The sequence below is a fragment of the Vanessa atalanta genome, chromosome 5, assembly GCF_905147765.1.
Source record: "Vanessa atalanta chromosome 5, ilVanAtal1.2, whole genome shotgun sequence".
Lineage (NCBI taxonomy): Eukaryota > Metazoa > Arthropoda > Insecta > Lepidoptera > Nymphalidae > Vanessa > Vanessa atalanta.
In genome coordinates this window covers 3,877,836-3,902,157 of record NC_061875.1, presented here as the reverse complement: position 1 = coordinate 3,902,157, position 24,322 = coordinate 3,877,836, and the positions used below count along the sequence as shown (strand labels likewise).

The 24,322-nt window shown below is 32.5% G+C and overlaps 1 protein-coding gene across 2 annotated transcripts in view; it reads left to right on the top strand.

Annotated features, from left to right (window-relative positions):
- Nucleotides 1–24,322, top strand: part of LOC125064069 (dual specificity testis-specific protein kinase 1) — an 85,134-nt gene that overhangs the window by 51,484 nt on the left and 9,328 nt on the right. For both annotated transcript variants that reach the window (XM_047670849.1, XM_047670847.1), the window contains exon 2: nucleotides 19,346–19,467. In XM_047670849.1, coding sequence (XP_047526805.1) covers nucleotides 19,346–19,467 — 122 coding nt within the window. The remainder of the gene's footprint in view (nucleotides 1–19,345; nucleotides 19,468–24,322) is intronic.

Genomic DNA, 24,322 nt, shown 5'->3' with positions numbered 1-24,322 from the left:
CAACGATAAGAGAGCTGTAGAGATTTATCTAATAATTGATAATAATATTTGCTTATAAACGTCGCCACAGCCGCTTAAATTCATAATGAAAAATGTAAGGTGTAATAAATAGGTTGGCGAACGGGCATATGATGACTGATGATAAGTGGTCACCAACACCACCGCCCATAGGCATTGGCGTTATAAGAAGTGTTAACCATTTCTCGTTAAACATCGCCAATGCGTCGCCGTGCATTAACTAAGATGTTAAATCTCTAGGAACGTAGTTATACTAGCTTACTAATTTTTCAAACCGGAACACAAAAATACTAAGTATTGCTTTTTGGTCCTAGGAAATCTGATGAGCTGATACCTACCCAGCCGGCCTGTACAAAGTCCTACCACCAATTACCTTAGCAGTAGCAAGCTTTAAAACAACTAAATATTACTTATAAATGTTTAATGATGCTGTCTTCTTCTTACAAATCAGATATGACAGAAAGAGATAAATTAGTGATTAAAGTAATACCCAGGAAATAACGTTTATAAGCAAGAAGGCTAATTATTACGGAACCCAAGTTAAGTTCAATGCACTCGTCAAACTTTTTTTTCAAACTGTGTGAACGCTATAACTGGAACTAGATTAAATAATTATGTCGACATTAACAGATGACGCCTGCGGAACTCATAATATTACAGCACGGTTTATGTAATTTTTAAAACAACGGTGCTAATAAGTATTTTCTTTAGATAATATCCTTTACAATGAATAACAACTTCCATCACTTTATTAACTCGAAGCGATACGTGAGAAAATAACATTAGAAAGGAGTGTGTTTTAAAAAGCAAATCTTTATCTAATTCAAATGAAACTTCCTGTTCACGTGTGACGTTTTTTTTTTTATTTGCTAGGTTATTTGTATGCCATATAAGCATTTACAATTACACCGGAATAGATTTTTTATTTTTTCCAATTCAATTATATCGTTCGTTCATTTGTTTTAACAATATTTTTTACGAAAACATATTCCAAAAAATGTTTATGACTGATACTGATTTTTCAGACTTAGTAAAATATTTGGACTTACAAATAAAAAAAGTACTTGTAAACGATGTACTCTCATACAGATTCTTCGTATGGATTAAATCCGTTATAAAATCAAGCAAAACAAATACGATAACTAATTCGACTTCATCTAGAAATGCTTCGTCTAATCCGCACCCATTCAATGTTAATCGATATGACCAAGTCGATACTCATCGATACCTATCGATTTAACCGCAACCCGCAAGGAATACAGCAATCGATATTGAAACGGTCGGCCTTGGTACGAATTCCGGGACATTTACTGTTACCGGTCCATCTCTATTAAGCTGTCGTGGCGCTCCCACTGACCCGACGTGATAGTGACGCGACGCGACTAGATAAATAGACTAGTATCTTAATCGATTCAAAATTTGACCGATTAAAACGTTTTTTAATTTAATATATCTATTATTCAATGAAGTTAATTCAACTAGTAATATGTAGTTTTATTTATAGAAGTTGCTACGTACTTTTATTATTTTATCTAGAAGGCGTTTATATTGAACCTATTGAAAATACTGGTCCGAGCGCTGCTATATTTCTTAAATCAAAATCATTTATTATTATGATATACATATTATGTTGTAATCTACATAAGCGACTTTTTTTTCTAATTCGATATATCGTCTCGTTCTCGTTACGTCGAGTGAAATGCACGACTTACCTTGCCTTTCCGCTGAAATTAACCTAAGATATGTCGGCGTTTTATGCCTAACGGAACCGTTTTGTGCTATTTCTATTACAGCAACCTGCAAAAAGTTACACAGCTATATAAAATTATATATTTCAAATTGAATTTTTAGAATATATTTTTTTAATGAAGGTTGTACAATAGTGTATGTTATGGTTATCGTGAATAGAAATCTTATATAGATAAAGTGTAGTATAATATATTTTGGTAATCGTTTTAAATACCGTCAAAATCAATTGGCCTTAAATAGACCGAGAAAATGTTTATGATACTGCAATTTATATAATGTGAGCATTCAAAATAAGCACCGCCGCAGTGGGTACATATTCGTTACGCAAAATATTTCAATAGTTCTTAAAATTGTGAAAGTGTTATATACTTGTACAAAGGCAACGCCTCCAATATAATTTTAATGAGCAAATAAATTTCTGCACTTACCGACTTTAGTCCGAGCTTAAATCAAAATGGCCCTGAGATCCAGATAACAGCTTTCGTCTATAAAACGGAATTTAACCAATAAACGAGTACAAATTGCTTTGACAATAAACAGAATTTAAGGCAGAAACATCGCGTCTAATCTCTTGATCTGTGAAAATTTAGCAACTGCAATATTCGCCTTTAATGCGAGGGTACACGGTATGTAATTGCGTAATGGCCAAAAGTATGCTTGGTTAGGATAAAATGAATTCCGTGCGTACGCGCAGAATATCCTCTTAAAGCGGAATGCGTGTCTATTACGGTAAGGTGGCGGAGATGCCGTCAGAATGGAAAACGGACAACAGGATTACACTAAAGTATTGGGCTTACTTAAGTATAAGCAACATATTTCTGAGTTAAGATTAAATATGTTGGTTGACTCAAAAATTCCGAGCAATAAAATCGTACGTCTTTGATTTCAATATGTACATTAGGACGAATCATAGAAACTAGATTATCAAAAGATATATAAAATCATCATACATATACGTAATTTTAGTTAAAGGATTTTTTTTTATATATTTTTTTAATTGATTTCAAAATGTAAAAGAGAACAACCATCGACAGACAGTTACCATACAGAGATCATTTGGTCGTAAAGATATAAAATATTTAACAATATTCGCCGTTAACTTTTTTTTAATTAATAATATAATACCGAATTTTCTAGAAATTATTATTTCTGTTTAAAAGAATGTATTGTCTTTTCTAACGTATAAAAGTATGTTAGAATGCGACTGTCATAAAATTCAATGTCAATACGGCCATCTGACAGATTGACTAAAAATGAATATTTATAATGGATGCAAAAAGTGATTAATTATTTCAACGAATAACTTTTAGGTTAATTTCAATTCAGCTCATGTTCTCCTTAAAACCATGTGTTTAGCCATGCCAGTTCGTACGTGGGAACGGTAAGTGAATTCATTAATTTAATTGAACTATAAAATCGTTCATTTTGTTTTTGTTGACATTTCTCTTGGAGACTATACGAATACTTATTATCAGTGTTAGTTTGTCATCCGAACTTAGTTGAGTAGTTATCCATTTTTTACGTCACAACATATTAAGAACATTTCTATATTTTTTATTTGTTTCTGCAGTTATTTTATTAATATGTTTTGTATTGTGTTAAGCGCAAATAAATGTTTTATCTATGAATCTAAATTCCATTATTCGTTTAATTAAACCCGTAATCACGATTTAGTGTGTCTTTAAATCTCAGTCTATCTAAATTTAAATAAACATGTGCTGCTCGGAATGCAACAGTTCTGGGTCAGACTTTAGCAGCATAGAAATTTTCGATTGCGTTTTTTTTAAAATGCTAAACGTATGGGATTTTGTCGTGTGCAATTTGTTTTCACGACGCGAGTTGACTTCAAAGAACTATTAAGATGCAATTTCAACGAAACAAATTCAAATGATGCTGTACATTTTATTGGAATAAACAAATTGACCTGTCAGTATTATAAGCTAATCCAAATAAATACAGACAGGGAAATATTTGCAGTAAAATAAATTTAAGTAAAGATTGCGATTGGTCATAATCCCGGATTTAAAAGGAAAGCTTAACGGCAATGTAATGCAATTTCTTGCTTGGCTCTCACTCGTAATCGAAAGTTATTTAACCCTAAAAGAACCTCGTATACCCCGCCAATAAAGAAAAATATCTATGGAATCAGAGTTCCGCTTAATCAATTTGCAACGAAAATTACTTGGAGTGAAGATAATCCGCGCCAGACGTGGTGGAATGCGATATTACCTGCAAGCCAATTTCACCCTTGTGCCTCTGGTGTTACTTACGTCGGGTGAATGTCTCATCTAAAATATTTAGCGACATGCATAAAAACTGCATCACAGACGGCGCCATGTTGGATGCCTGTATTTTTAGTTGGACAAGAATAGCTGATCTGAGCCGCTGCCGGTGCATCTAAAACACCTTTGCACAAATATTCTTTAAAACATCCTAACGACAACACAGTCGTAACGGTATATCATACTTTTAAAAAAAAACAATAAGTAGGTAATACATTCATAAACTATGTTTTTTTACTATAGTTTATAATGTTTAACTTTTTCTATGTTCATTTGTTTTCCATAATATTCATTAATTTACTCGTTTCTCTAGATAGCTGGCTAAGATTTCTTAAAGATGCAAATTTATATACATTCCTGGCACTTGACACCTAACTTTCATTTACTATTCAAATACAATCAAAAGCTAGTATTTCACACATTCCTTGAATGTTGGTACTACGCAGAATTCGAAGTATCTTCAGTGTTAGGAATGCAATGTGGTACATTATCAATGTGACAAAGCAGTTATGATAATATTGATTCATATCGACCTACATGTATAGCAATCTTATATCTTCCCATTGTATAAGTAACAGTCTGTCTCAATGCTAGGCGACTAATGTCTTTTGTCCTCTTGAGAAATTTTGGAGCTTGTTACATATAGAAGAATTGCATTCGACAAAGGCATGTCTTCTCACAACGTTAAGCTCCACTAAGTTATTTACAAAAACAAATTAGACTCATGAAAACTCAGTGGTTTGAACCCGCAACCTTCGTTAAGATTCATGTGTACAAGCCCACCCATCTTAGGTCATATTGTGAACAGAAATTAAAATTCTAATAAACTATTTCGCTCAAATACAAAGTATAAGGATTGGCTACGTTAGTATGTTTTTAGTTACGAAAATAATTATTTTGGGTGTTTGCCCTCGCACGAAGTTTTTGATTTCATCGTTTCACTAAATAATGTGGATTGTGGTAATTTATTCCGGTAACACCTTCCCGACGGCGAAGCGGAGCGTCATTGACTCCACGTTATCGTCTGCACGATTCGATACCCGTTACTTGAGGACCTGAAAACAATACCAGCATTTCCCATTAAACATAATCAACTTTGCAACAAGTTTACCTTTCCCGATAGTATTCCTATTTTCTATACTTTTATTTTAAACAATGGATTGCTATTATTTATTGCGGCATTTCCGTTTAAACGACTTTATTTTCAATGGCATCTTATCATCGACGCGATCAGATAACCGCTATTCGAATACCTTTAAGACGACCGTATTTACATATAAATTTAACAGTGTCTCGAACTGCTGAAGTTTGTTTAAAGGTTTTATTTTAATGAAATAATGTTATCTCTGTCATTAAATCCAGTGTGTTTTGTTTTTAATGGTACGCAAGCCCAAAATACAAGGGACATAACACCTTAGTTTCCAAGATTGGTGGTATTGGCGATAAAGGAATATTTAAATTTTTTTACGGCGCCGATGTCTATTGGCTGTGGTGACCACTTGAAAGGTAATACTATTGTAATTTTAAATTCGTGGTTTTCTCTCTTTAATTAGAATGTTGATAAAAGCAAAGACCATGAGGAAGCGAACGTGTGAAATCACAAACACTTATCAATTATTATCATTATGATTATATATTACTTGAAAAATACTAAGACTGTGTTTATATTGTAACTATATTTTAATATATATACAAAAAAATATATAACATCTAAGTTAATATATTTTTTCTTTTTAACTGTGCATCTCAGTGCATGACAATGATGATAATGTTGTTGTCCTAACCGATTTCCGCCACGGCGTCCGATCAAGAGAGACTAACTAACCCTGGACATATTATAGTGCTCAAGTATATGCACAAACACAGATGAACTCTCTAATCACTAACTCTCGTAATTCGATGGGACGGCAAGTCCGACGCGATCAGAAAGAGTTCAGGCACAGGACCGACTTAATTACGTACTAACTTTAACTTCGGTTTGTAATTCTGAAACTCTTCTACAAAAAACACAATATTTTTTATTAGTCCGACCTGCGGCTTAAAACCAGGAGGATGCCATGGAGATCTAGCAACTAGACCAACGAGGCAATTGGATAATGTATGTACACTACAAAAATAATACAATAAATAAGGCAAGTTTGCACAGTCACCATCACAATTAGATTAGCAGTAATCTAATCTAAAGTATTTTTACCGGAACAGCTAGAAGACTGTTTGATGATGGCATAACAGCTCTGCATTGAAACTTGCGTAAGCATGGAAAGGAATATTTAGACATCGACTATATAAATCTTTCTCATACACGCCTATCTGCCTTATTATCTGTTATATAAAATATGAGAACAATTGATACAGTTTTATGTCGCTCACTCTCACGCCTATTCGTTTGAACTATTCGTAGTGTCAAAATGTGCTTTATTCAAGTGGGCTCTAACAAGCACGTTATTAACAAGATTAAGGCTAGATTTCACAATCAATTAACTTTAATCGCAAGAATTAATTTGGTATTTTGACAGCTACGTTAACGATCGGCTTTTATTTATTGGCATAAGTGTGTTCTTTCCCTATGTCTCTAGTCATATCCTACAATCTTTTTATTCTCAGTCTTACTCTTGCACTGAACTTGTCAGTGAAATTAATTAAGTTAATACACAAACGGCGTATGAAACTGTATACAAAGGTCAAACGATCCTTCGTAACAGTGTAAATATGTATTCATAAAACAGAATATCTACTCGAAGCTATAAAAAGATTGTTCGAAACATTGATAAGGCTATCTTACTGATAGCGATGAATTAATACGAGAGTCAATGATGTATACATTTATGTATCGTAAGTCTATAAAAGCACATTGGTTGTGTATGAAATGTTTTTAATTTTTACTAAGATAATAATCGTTTGTCTGACTGCTTACTCGTTACGCTGAAATCATATATCGATTCTTACTTAAGCCAAATTTACGACTATGATTTCGAACGAGACGAAACAATTCACCACAGTTCCCGAGATTCTGGTTTCTTTCTGATTCTGTGCCCTGAGTTCAAACCCCAGGTCGTGGTGAAAAAAAGTTATTGGATTCTTTGTCGAAAAATTCTCAGAAGTAGCATGAAGTCTGAATGCTGGATGGAGCACGGAAAGCCGTTTCGTGCTGTATCTGTACCCTAGACAACGTGTACGCAAAATTTGATGCTGATCGGTCGAGTAGTTACGACGTGAATGAATTTATTTTATAAAAATCAACGAAAACTAATTCAACGATTTTTATCAGCTTTTTAACCTTGTATCTAATAATATGTGTTCATTTTTTTCATATCAGTTATTAGATAGATTTATAAGATACTATCAAAGAGAATGAAATTGTTGGTATTGTTTTGTAGTCATGTTTTATTAGTGATTCCTTTTGATTTGAAACAAACATGCATTGGTACGCATTAGGGGTAAAGCGACCCGTATGTCGTAACGGCTAAGGCGAAAACAGCAAATATGATGCTCTCTTATTCCGTCGAGTCCCCTTTCCGCCGTCGCTCTCTACTCTATACTTACTTTACTTTTTTACTCCATATTTATTTATCGATTCTCTTTAATAATAAATTATTTAAATTAAGATCAAAATCTGCCGGGTGCCCGCGACGGTTATATTTTTAAATTGAATATGATATCGATATACGGTTCGTATTAGAATAATTGGATAATTTGATTACGCTTTTAGTGATTTTCGGTCAAGATGACATAGAAAAAAAAACGCGGTTCTATTTGTTTAATATCTATATAATATATATAAAGGTTTTTGTGAAAGCCGTGGTATTATGAATTCTTTGAGTGATTTGCACGATATATTGTCAATCGTAATAATTTGCCTCTTAGATTTAAACCGATAAATTTCCTTATAACTTTGATACGAAGTAGATAGTGTTTTGTTCTGTTTATGTGCTTATTATTAATTTGAACAATATTAACTTTATTTTACTTATCACACAAACAAAAAAATATAAGACTATAATATTTTTTTATCTAACGAAACATTATCTAAATAGCTTGAAGTGTAAAATATATATATGGTCAAAAGAGTTTAGTTGCTTGTAACAAATCTTATAGATCCATGTATAAGTCGGTCAATGACCTCGGTGTGTAAATAACATGCGAATAAACTCAAAATATTATTTTACTGTTTGTATCTTGACCTCGATGTCATGTAAATTTACAGAAAGCAATTTTAGGCTTAAATTGAAAATCACAAACTTGCAATGGGCTGCTCTTTTATTTAAATGTGATAATTTATGCAATGGTATGTGTGTAAAATATATGAATACGACAGAGAAAATAAGTAAACTACAAATCGAAAATCTTCATTAAAACATACTTTATATAAATAATTTGTTATTTATCAGTCTCAAATATAAAGGATTTGAATGTTGCTTTGTAATATATAGAAGAGGGCATCACCATATATTAAAAAATATTAACCATTACATCACCAACGTGCCACCACCAACCTTTGAAGCTAAGGTGTTTAGTCCCCTGTGCCTGTAGTTCCAGTAGTTTAGCACTCGCCCTTCAAGCTGGAACACAACCGTACTAACTGTTGCTGTTTGACGGTAGAATATCTGATGAACAGGTAACACCCACCCGGGCTAGCCCTACCATTAAGTAAATGTTAGCTACCGCCCCGGTTTCGCTTGTAGATTATACTAAGAAGTATAAAGACCAGTAGGTAATTACTTTTTTGTTAAATGAAAATACCTATTTATAAATATACAATTAAATTTCTATATCCTTTATATATGGAAATCAATAAATACAAGCTCAACGGTTTTTTACCATCTATGTAATCATGTATTGAGTAATATTAGTGTTTTTAATATAAGATATAATGTATTAATTGGCAAAGTTGAAAAACATATTTACGCAATTGTTTTATAGAAACGATTACCTTGCCCCAGGAAGGATGCATTGACTTTGTAAAGTCGGAAATTGTAATTACCATTATAAACTGCGTAAGTTATATGCATTGTACATTTACGGAAAGACTCCAGAACAGCCTTTGCCCAATAGTGGGACATTTACGTTGTTTTATTTTGACGACCTCCGTGGTCGAGTAGTGTGTCTCCCGGGTTCGATTCCCAGCCGAGTCGATGTAGAAAAAATTCATTAGTTTTCTATGTTGTCTCGGGTGTTTGTGGTACCGTCGTTACTTCTGATTTCCATAACACAAGTGCTTTAGCTACTTATATTGGGATCAGAGTAATGTATTTGATGTTGTCCAAAATTTATTTATCATTTAATGTACTCGTCATGTTTAGCAAGAATCTACAACTCTAATTCAAAGCGGGAGGATACCGCGTGCAACAAATAGTTTATTACATAATTGCTTATGCCGGTTGTATAGGTAGGTAGGTAGAATTGTTTGAATTAGCATAAAATCTGAGTATACAGCTATACATAATACGTGTTTCGTGTATTCGCATGACTAGTGGCACGTGTTGTCTCTATATCAATGAACTTATTAAGCTTATGAGTCACGATTACTATGTTTTTAGTGTTAAATCGTGTCTGGTACAGTATAACATTACAATGTATGTTAGTGTTCCACTAAATCTATACAGATCGTTATATTTATTTGTATGTTAGAATTGCTTTATTGTAATTCACAATGTAAAAATAAATATAGGATAAAGAACGTAACGCAACTATTTTGTTGTCAATTCACTAGTATTTACATTCCGGCAATAGCTTCACATTAAATTGAATCGTGCAATGTGAGGATACTTTATTAACAAGTATTTGGATTTTTGACTAATTATAAAGTGTATCTGTGTATACTATATTAAGCCAAGATGATCCTATTAGAATGTTTTTATTCTGTGGTCGGCGAAGAACGAGAAACCTGCATGTATTACAAAAAATGTCACATATAACTTTTGTCACCAACCTGCGGTAGAGAAGGCACCAAATCTTTTCAATGGGTGGGGACTCCAGAATTGGGACATTTACTTCTATTATTAACTGAGAATCAAAATTAAACTTTATCTCTTTACGTTTATTTGATATATTTCATTGTTATCACATTGGTAGTTATTGTTTTCTGCTTATGTCAGCCTTTCAGTCGAATATAAATAGGTATATATTCAATCTAAATTTAATATACGTATTAATTTAATCATTCTTCAGACTTTCGCACGATTCAGACTGTCTCCACACAGACGATAAGGTAAAAATATGTCATCAATAATAATGATATTACTGATAAAGGTACTTTCGAATTTGATAACATAAATGTATTCCTTTTAAAATTTAGCAATACATTTAAGGCACAAACTTAAAACATATTAATAAGTAATATTAATTACTTACATACTAACGAATTTACTCTGTATATTATAGGTAGACAAGAATTATAAGCATAATTAGTTTATTTATTTTATACTCTTTTATCATCGGTAGTGCTTAAATTTAAAATTTAAATAATTATTTCTTAGTAGCTACTCGGAACGGCTTCATCCTCTTTAAACGTCATTGCTTATTATAGTCGATAATCTTTATTTAAATTCGCAATCTAACGCAAAAAAAGCAAATTGCAAATTGCAGCAAATTCGGCTGAGAGATACTGAAATAAGCGCAATCAAACAGACAAACCCTTCAGCTTTATAATATTTGTATGGACTAGCTTCCAGTCTCGGTTAGAATAGAGGTCTACATAAAACGTTTGTACATATAACTGTCAGTTTTCGGGTCGAACATCGCTCCCAATTGCCATGATAATCGTCGTCATATTTCAGTCAATTTACACAAAACATTAATAAATTATACACATACAGCTAAATCATCCTCGTGAATAACTCCGTCCATTGTTGAATCTTATGGAATTCCGTTAGTTTTTTAGTTCATTACGTTCAGACGCAGTTTATAACAATGATGTAGTGATGTCCTCTATCCAAAGGTTGTCAAGAAGAGATTGCTCTCTTAGCGATAAACACCTTTACCACGTATCGTAATTTTATCTCTATTTATAACTGTATTCTATTTTAATCTACGCTATAAAGTTTATTTGTCTACACTTAATAGTCATGAAATCATTTACAATAATTTCTATTGTATGAGTGTTGATTTACAATTTATACGCTTGAGGACTAATTAATTTTAAGATCCAAAAGTTTATTCATAAGTTTATAACAAGGAAAATTACCGTTGAAACTTTCTAAATTTGAACAATACTTTCCAATATATTAAAATATGTTTGAAAGAACGTATACCTAAGAAACTAACGGCCCGTCCCGACTCCCATACAGGTAAAATTAATACAAAATAAAGTTCTTAGCTGACGTTGTATAATGCTGTTCCGAATTTCGGCCTCGATAGTCTGTCAGGACAAACGAAGACTTATAAAAATGTTATTTGAAAGCAACCCACGTTTTGTTACTGTATTTAAATTTATACATAAAGAGTTGTTTTTCGATTCTTTTTACAGGTGTTTAAACGATTTTTTGGGTTTTTCAAATTATCACGTTGTTGTGATTTCTTATCAAGTTGTATAATAAATAGTTGTGTCGAAATTGGAAGTGAAGTTTAAATAATATAGTTCCGTTACTCGTTCGAACTCGTGGAGGTAATATAGTGTGTGAACAGGCGGAGGATGTTCGGTAATATCTGTTACAACATTAGATAGAAGGCTGTATGGACATGATAAGTATATACCTACAATCTACATAGATTCATTGTAACTAAATGAATGTGTATTCTATAAAAAAAAAACTATTTACAACCTTAATTCGTACCAGGTAAAGTCTAGAGTCGAATTTAATATCTGTAAATACTCGGCGAATGAACACAAAATATTTTTCGTTTAATAGCCAATTAAATTGGATATTTTGTCGAATGAATTTCGTTCTCTCTACGTACGGACTTTATCTTGAGTAACAGCTCGTGCTTTTTCCGCTTCTTTAATAACGTATAAGATATTTTCCCGAAACATTTAAAAGACAAAAAGCTTCCATAAATAAATTCAGAATTTACTATATTAAATCTAAGATATAAATTTTAAAATAAAGCTCGGCTCAAAGGCAGTAACTTGCCATCATCTATCAGCAACAATCCTATCGGGGTTGTATCAGAATTCCCGTATCGGGACGGCATATTACGGTAGTTAGCAGTTGAGGTCAAAGGAATCCTTATTACGGCAGCGACAGTGCTGAAAGAGTTCAATTATGGAAATTTACTTGGAAACGTGCCTCGTTTGGAATTGCTTTTGGGTGTTAATTCCAGTAAAGGCGGTGCATATTGGTCACGGTAGAATGTGTGCTTTATCAAAGTTTATCAGATAAAGGCGTATATGAAATTATTTATTGGTTTATTAACTTAGATTAATAATTGCCTAGTAATACTGAATTAACATATATATATATTTATAAAAAATTCTACGTGCCTATTGGCAAAATATTTAAATGTCAAGGTGAGACAAAATTGCGCCGAAATGTTCTGTTCATTAATAATAATAAATTAAAAATAAAAGCTTGAATATTTTTAATTAAAAGTAACCTTCCAATAATATTAATTGGCATTTTTTTTCTTACGTGTGGCTATAAAAAATAACTATTTTTATACCTGACTAGCTATCCGTCCTGACTCGCAAGGGTAAGTGAGGGTCTTTGAATTTTCCGATTCAATACTCAGGTTATTATTATTATATCGCACCTAGTGCACGTTGATAGTTCCAGAAACCTTCACATAACTTCCAACAACTCAACTCGAACGATTGAACATCTCACAAACACACACATTGAAATAAATAAGTAATAACAACCGAATGTCAAAATAATATATTTTCATTGCATAACAAAGCAAGATTAAATTGTTCTATTTATAAAAAGTGGTTACCATATTCCTAATAAAAATAATGGCAAAGTTATTGCACTGCCAGTCGGATACAATTTGATATGAGACGGTAAAAAGTACCGGTTTCTTTGATGGTGACATAAGTAGTTTCATATAAACCCTAACATATCTTTAACGATGTGTTTTCAATAATAGTAAACTGATTTTTAACATATGCAGCCGCAAGCTACAAGTAAATAATGAAAACGATTCAATCAAAGTCAAGTGCTAATAATGGTTCATCAAGAAGATATTTGTAATAGTTAGGTTCCTATAAACGGTTCAGTGAAGCGAAAGTGTTCGCATAGGTACCGGACCCCATGATGTCGAGTGAGATAATAACCAACGCACATATGCCATGGTATAGTCACATAACTAAAATAACATCAAAAGCATGATGGTTATATTTTCTCTTCTAAATATATTATGTGATTAATATTTGCAGTAGAGGTATTTATTGAATGAAATTGTTGTTTACTTAATAAAAAAGTTAAAGGTATGTTCTTATCAAAACTAAAAGTTTCTGATGTAGAATGTAAAATAGAGTCTTGCTGGCAGATTTTATTACACGGACTCCAATCTCTAGGACTGCACAAAAACCTGAAATTTGCACCCAGCGCTTCGAGTGAGCCGAGATGGCCCAGTGGTTAGAACGCGTGCATCTTAACCGATGATTTCGGGTTCAAACCCAGGCAGGCACCACTGAAATTTCATGTGCTTAATTTGTGTTTATAATTCATCTCGTGCTCGGCGGTGAAGGAAAACATCGTGAGGAAACCTGCATGTGTCTAATTTCAACGTAATTCTGCCACATGTGTATTCCGCCAACCCGCATTGGAGCAGCGTGGTGGAATATGCTCCAAACCTTCTCCTCAAAGGAGAGGAGACCTTTATCCCAACAGTGGGACATTTACGGGCTGCTAATGCTAAAAAAAAAAAAAAGGCTTCGAGTTCTGCCGCCTCATATGTGAGCCAATAGGTGAATTGTTCGTCAAAATTATTAATTATTGAAATAATATATTAAATTTGATTTGAAATTTCTTTGATGAAAGAAACATTCTTTGTCGACAATAGGAAGACCATTAAGCTCCTAAGGTTAAAAGCGATCCGTTACTCTCTTCCAGGGAGAGTAAGTGATCACTAACTTTGTCCATATACTCGAATGACATTCTTCGTGTTTATTTTGTTTTTTTTTTTATTTTTATATTTTTATGAGCTAACCTGTCTTGCGAATTGTCTAGATCGAATCCCTAAAAAAACTTTGTAATATTTTCTTTAATATTATAAAATATATATTTATGGTTCAAAAATAATATATTATTCAACGTTTCATAATAAAACATGTAGCGAGCAGAGATAAAACTTTTCTCTAGATAGAAATCCGACACTAGGTGCGCTGGATCCTTATCTTATCACTCGCTCTCATGAGCGCTGACTTTGCTTATAACTAACGTTGAATCTTTGTTTGCAAATACTTAGAAGATTCCACGCATTCTTAACTTATAAAAATAGATATACAGGATTTAAAATATTCATGCGCAAGGTAATGCAAGTCACTTTGCAAATTTAAAATAAAAGCATGGATGATCGTTGATAACCGTAGAAGACTTAGCTTCTGACGAATTTAACCTGTAGATTTAATCCCAAAGAATTTAACGCCGTTTCCAATTTTTTATATCATGTATAAATATATATATATATATATATAGGTCCGGAAAAATCAGCGTAATAATTTTCGATATATTCGCATTTTCACAATTATAATCCATACAAATATTCTTTGATCTAACATTCGGTAATAATTTTGTTTCTAGTACTTTACTATCTAGATTAAATTGCTGGAACCGAGTAGCCTACCTGCACCTGTTTTATGTACCTAGTATTTATTGCTTTAACAATTTTGCTACAGTAAATAGGCTAAAATTAATTCTCTAATCAAGTACATTTATATCTCAAAATTTCATTTTTACGGATTTAATAAATTAAAAAAAGAAAAAATTTCTATTCGTATACAAATAGATGAATGTTATTTCTGCTTCGGAGATAAAAAATAAAGTAATACTTTTAAGTAACATTTTTGATTAAATCCTCGTACACTTTGAACATCGCGGTATAATTATAAGGAACTAACAATGTTTCACACTTTTATTGTTAGATTAACAATTGCAGGCGTCTTAGACTGCATGTCCTCAAAATATATTTCACAATCCCGTTATCGACTTTTTGTACCTTTATAATACAAGATGTTTAGATATAATGTTTACAATAACAACCCAGTGACCCATATCGGTCATCTAACTGGCTTAAAGTTCAAGTGATCTCAGCGTCTGAGACAATAGCGTGTCATCATTTCAAAACGTGTCAAGTGGTCACTCGAACTCGGAGGTAAGTTCAAACAACGATTTTACAACCTGCTTATTGTGTCATTGACTTTTTAGCGATGTTAGCAGATAAAGTATACCACGGGACACAACAATAACATACCAATAGTTGGCCTGACATATTGTTATTTGAATTTAACTTAAATGTTTTATGACCTATTATCACTAACAAAGTCAAAATTAAAATATTGTTTTAGTATGCACCTCGGAATCGTCATATTACAATATTAAATTGGAAGTTCTCTTTCTTTTGTGAAGATCCTTCTCAAATACATAGTTAACTATGCACAATAAATTCCATTGATGTTCTTGTATGAGTATTAATTTTAATAATTTGTATATTCTTACATTGTGCAATAATCCTTATCATTTTTTAATTAGATTTAAATCCATTAATAGGTTAAGGAAGTTTAAGTATCCTTATTGAGTATTTCATAAGAGACAGTAAAAAAAAAATAAGAAAATGTTCCACAATCACATTGTACGTAAATAAATACTTGGAAAGAAAGATTCCATAAAAAGATAAAACTACCATTTCGCAATAATCAGGTCAGTTCGGGTCACTCGCAGGTCATTTTGTCCGTCAAGCGCTATGTACGTTTAAGAAAATTAAAATAAACAGTTGACTTATTATTTATCCTAGATTTTTAAGTTATTTGATTCGCAACTTGACACGTATTGCCGAAAATAAATGAAATGTGTTTATTCATCACATACTCCTAAAATTACTTACTGGTTAGATTTTAGTGATGTCCAATTTTTGGGGATATTTTAAAAATCGTTGCATCAATACGTATATTGTTATACGTATTGATGCAACGTCGTGATATTCGTGGGCGTGGAATACTGTTACGGTCCCACTTGGAGCACGGCGTGAATGATCCATTTCGTAAGATCTGGCTATCGTGTACTGTTCACTATTAATCACTTTCAAGTATTTTTGGGCTTGATAATTGGTAAATTGTATAACAATAGTTATTGATATAAGCACTGTAATTACTTACTGTTGAATTATTATAAATTTATCGAATCAAATAAATGTATAATGGATAGAAAATTCTAGACTTTTTGGGTACTTGAATTTTGCTATATTTGAAACTCGGCAATATGAAATTATTTTTATATCAAGAAACTATACAGTTTTTTAGCAGACTTAGCATCATTCCAACAACATGTGTATAAGGCGTCAACGGAAATCTTATTGGATTATCAGTAAGTATGTTATGGATGTTTGTTTCACTCGAAATTATTAGAAGTGATTACCTAAGTATTTAGAAAGTTCAAAATTAACAATAAAAATAAAATCGCTCAAAAACCAAAAAAAACAGTTAATATATCGAATAAATACGACATGGTTATTCATACTATTTGTTTACTGAATACCTTTACTTCCTTTAATTAATATACAAAACTCATTTGTATAAAAAAATAGAAGAACGATATTGTGTTCCGTATTCTAAGAATTTGTGAACATACTTTTACTTGATATCTAAACCGGAATCCTTTCAAGAAGAACTTCGACGCTTATAACATGATCAAACGTTTAATCTGAAGTCGAACTCCTTTGTTCGCCGAAGTCTTATCAAACAAGAATACATGTTCCATACAACTAATAAACAAATCTAAATATCCTCACTGATATTGTAAATGCGAATGATTTTGTTTGATACGTTTAGGCGTCAAATTTTCTTATTTTTTATTATAATAATTGTAATGAAAAGATACGTGATAGGAAACTTTGTGATGTCACAAAGTTCATGAAATAACTTTTGACTTTTGCTACATATCTAAAGATTACTTACCGATACGTGGTAATTTTTCGAGAATTTTCTTCCTTACATCGATCAATAAATTAATTTTCTGCTTTGTTATAATTATCCTATTTAATTATTTCAAAGATGATTTATATGGGTGTAGCCATATTTGAAGGCATCGGCGATGTGATATCAAAATTAATATAAACTTTTTTGAAATAAGTGCATACCCAACACTACAAATTTTCCTTTTCGTAGTATCGCGTCAATTTATCGTAAGTAACACTGAATTACGATTTAAACGTTATGTTAGCCTTGCTTCATGATCAGATATATACTTAAACGCCTTACAATTAAAAGTAGTGAATCACAATTTTTTTTATGTCATAAATTCTAACGCCAAGTAATAATACCTAGTATTGTTGTGTTCTGGTTTGGGGATGATTGAGCTAGTGTATCTACAGACACAAGGTACATAACGTCTTAATTACCAAGGTTGGTGGCACTTTGACGAATAAGAAATAGTTAATATTTAGCCGTTGGTGACCACTTACCATCAGATGGCTCATTTGTTCAACCATAAAAATTAAAATCATTGAATATCTGATGAGTGAATGCGATAATGTCTACGATATAATTCAGTAGTAGGTATAATGGCTTTATCGTCTCGTTTATGCGACACGATTTATACTATTCCGACAAGCCGTAATCCAAGATATTTTGTTTGGTAATTGTCAAATGCATACTGTAACAAGGATACTCGAAAGTCTATGACGTCACGATTGGTCTTGCACCAGTTGTGATTGCACTGAAAATCTGACATGGAATAATTTCTTTAATCTCGGATTTAAAATTATTGAAGTTGATGAGTTCTTAGAAATTATTGAACTAATTATGTCTTCCTAACTTATTTCAGCCACTGACAATTCTTAACTGAAAATACAATCATAAGGTGTATTTAAATAAAGAACATATCACGCAGAGTGAGGTTTGTCATAATCCAATAAGACTGCAGTCCAATATGTTCGGACGGAGATCAGGCACAGGGAATATCTTCGAGGGTCACTACCAACTTAGAGCTGTTACTGAGAGTTAGTTGACATAAAAACCCGATAAATTTTTACTGGTTCTTTTGCTTTCTGAGATCTCATGATCTGTATCTGAAGAGGCTAATTACGAAAGACTAAACGAGGCATATTGTAATAACTACTAACGGCTAGATATGCTCGATTAAATGACTAAGCTGCATTACCAAAGTCCCCAAACGATACCACGACCACCCCTAATCGTGATTAAAAAATGTATGTCAAACGTTACAGCAAGTCTTCGGCTAGTACGTTGAATGTTTACGTTTGTATATTAATATACCTACATTTGTCTTGTGTGTTTATTTCGTAATGCCGTTGACTCGGCTTGATATTTCGACATTGACCTTCACGTACTATCAATATCGAGAACTGGACACGAACACGCAATGTATGTTTATCAAAACTATAAATTCCTTTGCAATAAAACGTATTAATAAATTCAGGAAATGTGTAATGATAACAGAATATTTATAGTTAGGATTTTTTTACGCAATAAATTTTCGTTATTATTATTAACTCTGCTGATGTTAAGTTCGTACTCAAAAAAACTGTCGCGTAAGTGACATCGATGACATTTGTATATTCTTACTCAATTCATAAAAACATCAACAAATATTATATTTTGAGGTTAAATATGTACAAATATGCAACTATGAATTAGCATCTAACTAGAAACGTTGTTTGTACAACTAAATATAATACCAATCTGAACATTTTTAGACGGCTAAACATTGCTATTAGCAAATCCTACTACAAAAAGTTATACTCCCATTGCAAGACAATAAGCAAGCAAATGTAAATAAACTTATTTTATAAAGAAGTTTATTTACATTTGCTTGCAAATTAGCGTTATCAAATATTCGAAGTATAGAATATTTAATTCAAATTTTCACGCTAAAACAATATCAAGTTCATAAACTTTTCTGTTACTTTTCTGTTACAGTGAATGACACATTAACCCTTTGTCATCATTATACAAAGTGTGTAAACAAAGAATAGTACGAATGTAATTGTTTTTGTTTCAAATTCAACGATTAATTATTATAATTGGTGTTATTTAATTTGTATCGGAAATTAAACTGCCGGTAAAAAAATTAGCTATTATTCAGGAAATTTTTCATTATAAAAAAGACTCAGTGCTTATTCTAGGTGTACATTACATATATCTCAAAATATTTACGTTATTAATTTCATAATTTTTCCAGGTGACACACAAGACCTCTGGCAAGGTCATGGTTCTAAAGATGAACCAGCAGAGGGCGAACCGTCCCAATATGCTGCGAGAAGTACAGCTCATGAACAAGTTAAAACACCCCTACATCTTAGGGTGAGTATCTTTTCGTTTGTTTAGATATAAAACAACAATTCATTTATTCACATTTTTTAATTACCAAAATCTAGTTTCATTATAATTCTTTCTAGTCATTTTAAATCCCCAAAATGATCCGAAAAATCGACAAAAAGTAAACCTTACCCAATGATATATTTATAACAAATTATACCTTAACGTAGTACAACGTATTGTTTCTTAAACTTTCGAAATAAAAATAAATTTGATGTGTACGCTACAAATAAAAAACAAAATACATGGTGAAATAAATTTCATAACCGAAACCGGTAAAATTAACAAAGCAAAGATAACAGAACCGGTGTTTGCATGAACATTTACGAGCTGCCAATATCGGTGCCTTTATTTATTTATCGTTTAACGAACTCAGCCAGCGCCTCTGTTTCATACATCATCGTACGACGTTGTTTTGAGAAATTGATCCTAACAAACACTGGAAACTGGTTGCCGGATTACATTATTGAGACCGCCCATATTACCGAATTTAAAGGCGTCCATAGTTGTTGTGGGTGGGATTGGTGTCATATAAATTCTGACTGACTGAGATACATTGAAGTCTTATCAGCATAAAAAAAAACTGTGATTGAAAATGTAATAAAAACAAATTTACTTAAACAAGTACCAGGAATACGTAATGGGTAGAAGCTACGTTTGAATAAAATGCCTTAAATTATATATATTTTTTCTTAAACGTATGGAATATGAGCAGTAACGCGTTGGCGCTAGTTAGTTAGTTTGTAGTTATCATTAGGTCGGCTCGTGCTGTTTACACTGCGTATCGTGCGTACTTTTATCGATATCAGCACCGTCAGCAGTTGGTAAGTCTGCTTATAATATCCGAATCGACAATTAATTCGTAGCATTGTCGAAAAACGTGTTCGGCGATATATTTATCGGATCCCCCTAATGTGAATGATGCTATTGAAATTCGTATGCCGATATACAGATGACACGTTCGGTAAGATAAATCTGTCGGTCCGGTCTTATGTGAAAAAGCTCGTAGAAATGTCAATCCCATCAAGAAGGTCGGGACGTCGTCGTGGGCGGTTAGTGCTTACGTTTCCTGTTGTGGGCTTAAACCCGAACGAAAACAGTAGGTAATCTTTTCGAATAAATCTTATTTTCTATTTGGATCATGATCGCTGTCACAACAGAATTTTATAATTGGGATTGTAAATTCATTTTGGTTAGGAAATATGGAATATTTAAAAAATTAAGAAGTAAGTACTTACAGAAAAGTCAGCGACATCATATAAATCTCTTATAAATAACTTAGACTTTTTAAGACTATAGTTTAATTAAACTGTAATAATATTATTATCCTTGTAATATATATATAAAAGATATTAAATTAAAATCTCTGAAAAAGTACATTAAAATGCACGAAATTAACTAGAATGTATTAGCACAATGCACAGCACAGGCGAATAGGTCATTGGCAAATGTTTATATCTCATTCAGCACAAATACCAGACCAGAATAAAACCTCATTATAACCGTGCGTGGTAATTTTTCTTTATTCATAAGTTATTCTGGCACCAAATAGTTAAAAGTAATTTAACAGTTAAAGGTAAGTGAACTAGTTAATTTATAGGCACAATGGACGTAAAATCTTAGTTCCCATGGCTCGCGGGCCGCTGCGCCGGCGCATTAACGGTGTAAGGAATAATTAATATTTCTTAAAATATAAATGTCTATGGGTACGGCCACATCATCAGGTAGCTCGTACACTCGTTAAAACTTATTATAAAAAATGTTTAGCTTTATGGTTGAGTCTTTAGGTTATTTGTCTATTATATGGCGAAAACCAGATCAAAACTCGAGATTAATTCAAATAGACATTAAAAGTACTATGTGTTGATGTTGTCCTAATCGATTTCGGCCACAGCGATAGTTCTCAAAAGGGACTAATCAACTACGAGGAGCATGTTATAGTGCAAACAGAAATACGCTCAAACACGTAATCCGACAGAACCGGAAATAGTTCAGGCGCGGGACAAACGGCTTTACGGAATTCCAAGTCACGGGAGCGACAAGTTCTACACTCCCACTGCTAATGAAAAATTATCGACGTTAAAACCAAATATTTTTTAAAGTGATCGACCCGGGGCTTAAACCCGTCCTCGAGATCTGCGGCCTTACAACTAGCCACTAGACCAACGCGATAGTCAACTTCTATTACTATACGTTATACTAACAAATTGTTACCTTATTTGTTTAAATTTTATATTATTTTTATAATAATGAAAAGCGTGCGATTAATCAATGTCCGTAAGTTATGACAAGGGTAGGAGTAATATCTTCGGAACAATTTACTGCTGAATTTATTTACATTTCTGTTTTAATATAAAGTCTTACGGCAAGTATGCACACTGTAAATGTTAAATTGTATGTTTTGTATTAAACATATGGGAATATGTAATCAAAAATTGTTACTTTAATCCGCCGTCCTTATGGAACTTATTATGACATTAATGTTTAATAGTCTCATAATCATATATCTGAATAACAGTTTCTTTAAATTACCAATAGGTATGATAATCATTTTGCCATCTTCGTAATAACTATTTATTGCATAAAATTGAAAACCCTGAGCCGGTTTTTTGACACTTCAAATCGGATTCGTCTGGACCCGGTAAAGTTCATCTAAGTTAATAAATACCATTACAAATTTTGAGAATAATAAACAATGATAAACATTGTTAGATGTGAGATAATTTACTAAATTAAAGTTCTATTAATGTAACACATCCATACACAAAATATTTATGTATTAGAAACAACGTTCCTCCGCAAAGTTTACCTTAGAGATTCCCTTCACACTATATATTGTTTGCTTAAGCAGTTTTCACTTTTAAAATCGTAACATCTCCTGATCATACAAGTGTGCCATTGTTTCCTGTGTCTACCCGAAAACGGCTTTTACAGCCTATTATTTTGTTTTTGACAAACAAGGAATAACTAGTATAACACCCCCTGCGCACGCGCCTACGCTTACGCTAGTCAGGGTGCCAATTCTACTAACAAATTTCACTTCATGGGAACCAAATCGAAACGTTATCGTTGCCGTTCACCCTATTCGTCTTCCTACTCTACTAACACAACGATAACGTTGCGATTCGGTGGAAGTTGGATCGAAATATTATCGGTGTCCCGTGTCGTATTTAACTTATATAAATAAGTAAAATTGACTTTCAGCTACGATCAATCTGAGTTTTGAAGTATAGTCGAAGTTGGATCGAAATAGAATCGGGAAGGTATAATAACCGTTATGTTAGTAGAATTGGCCCCCAGGTCACAAAGCGAAGCCTTCTCTAAACGAGAATCGCTATGCACATAACACGTTACGAAATAACAACAAAATCCCGAACAATAGCGCGCACTGTTTCAGTTCATTTCCTGCTTGCTTATCTTAAATGAAATAAAAACAATGCACCTCTGATGCGATTGTTGAATAATATTTTTCTCAGCAACTAGGACGCTTCTTCAATTTTAAACGATTTTTATATTCGAATAATAATATTACGTAATTTCTAGGTATTACATACTACTAAATGTTTCGCAATTTCGTATAGGAAAGTATGTCGAATAAGTTATATGCTTACTTGAGATTTATACCAACACTGGATGTTCTATTTCATCGAAAACCCACATAACCGTCTACAGCGAAAATCTAAATGTTTAAATTGATATAATATTAATAACGACTCTTGATTATTTATATAAACTAGGAGTTAGTAAAAATATATTAGAATTTTATTAAAGAAGTAATTCTCGAATAAAACCAGGACGAGATTAAATCAATGCAACACGAAAAGCAATATAAAGTGTCATTCAAACCATTATATCATCTCGCTGGTGCATTAATGTGGACCGTCCGTGATAAAAACCGAGTTCCCGTTTTAACGTTTCTTTAGAATAGTATGAAATGTTTAATCTTAGACTTTAGTGCCTTTGGGTTAAATCCGGTTGGCTTGTATAAGACGCCTCAAGTTTCTCGAGTCTATTTTTAAACTATCATTATAATATATTCAAGCAAAATTAACAATAATCTATATTTGCTCAAATGCAAGAAACTTTGAGTATATATAACTATGAGAACGTAAAAAAGTAATACTGAATTAAAAAAAATATACAGAGAAACCTATGAAGACAATATATATTCGCTCTCGTACTTCTCACGTTAACTTCCTAGGAAGGATTTGAACTTTCACCGTGTGATCATCTCTGCGTGTACATCTATCATTTGACGCATTTATTTTATTTTTCATGGCACTTGCAGTATAATTGAGCCCTCTCTAACCGCAGCACGCCAATTCTTAATTGGCAATTTGTATTGATTGCTTGATAGATTGATGGGAGCCTGGGAGACACCAGACTCATTCTACTAGATTCCTTAAGTGATAGTTTTGTGTTTAAGAAACTACTTCCTTGTGTATTTATTACTAGCTACCCGCCCCGGCTTCGCATGGGTTTAATGCTGATAACAAATATTCTACAGAATGTCTTTATACAAAACGTTCACAGCTTTTTGTCATTAGACAATGCAAACCGCTATATCCTGCATTTTAAATTAACATCTTTTGTAGAGGGTTATATTTAATGCACAATGTATTTAAGGTACTTAATTGGACAAGGATTAACGCTGTATTGTATAAAATCGCTTCGCAATTATTTCTCGTAAAAAGTAAAGGATAAAAAATTGTTATCGTGGATTATCCCTTAGAGATAGATATATAGGTACCATCACGGATTTTTTGTAGACGTTTTTAAGGTGTACAGTACGTGTGTATTTCAGAAAGGATATATTATATTTATTTGTATTTAATTGACA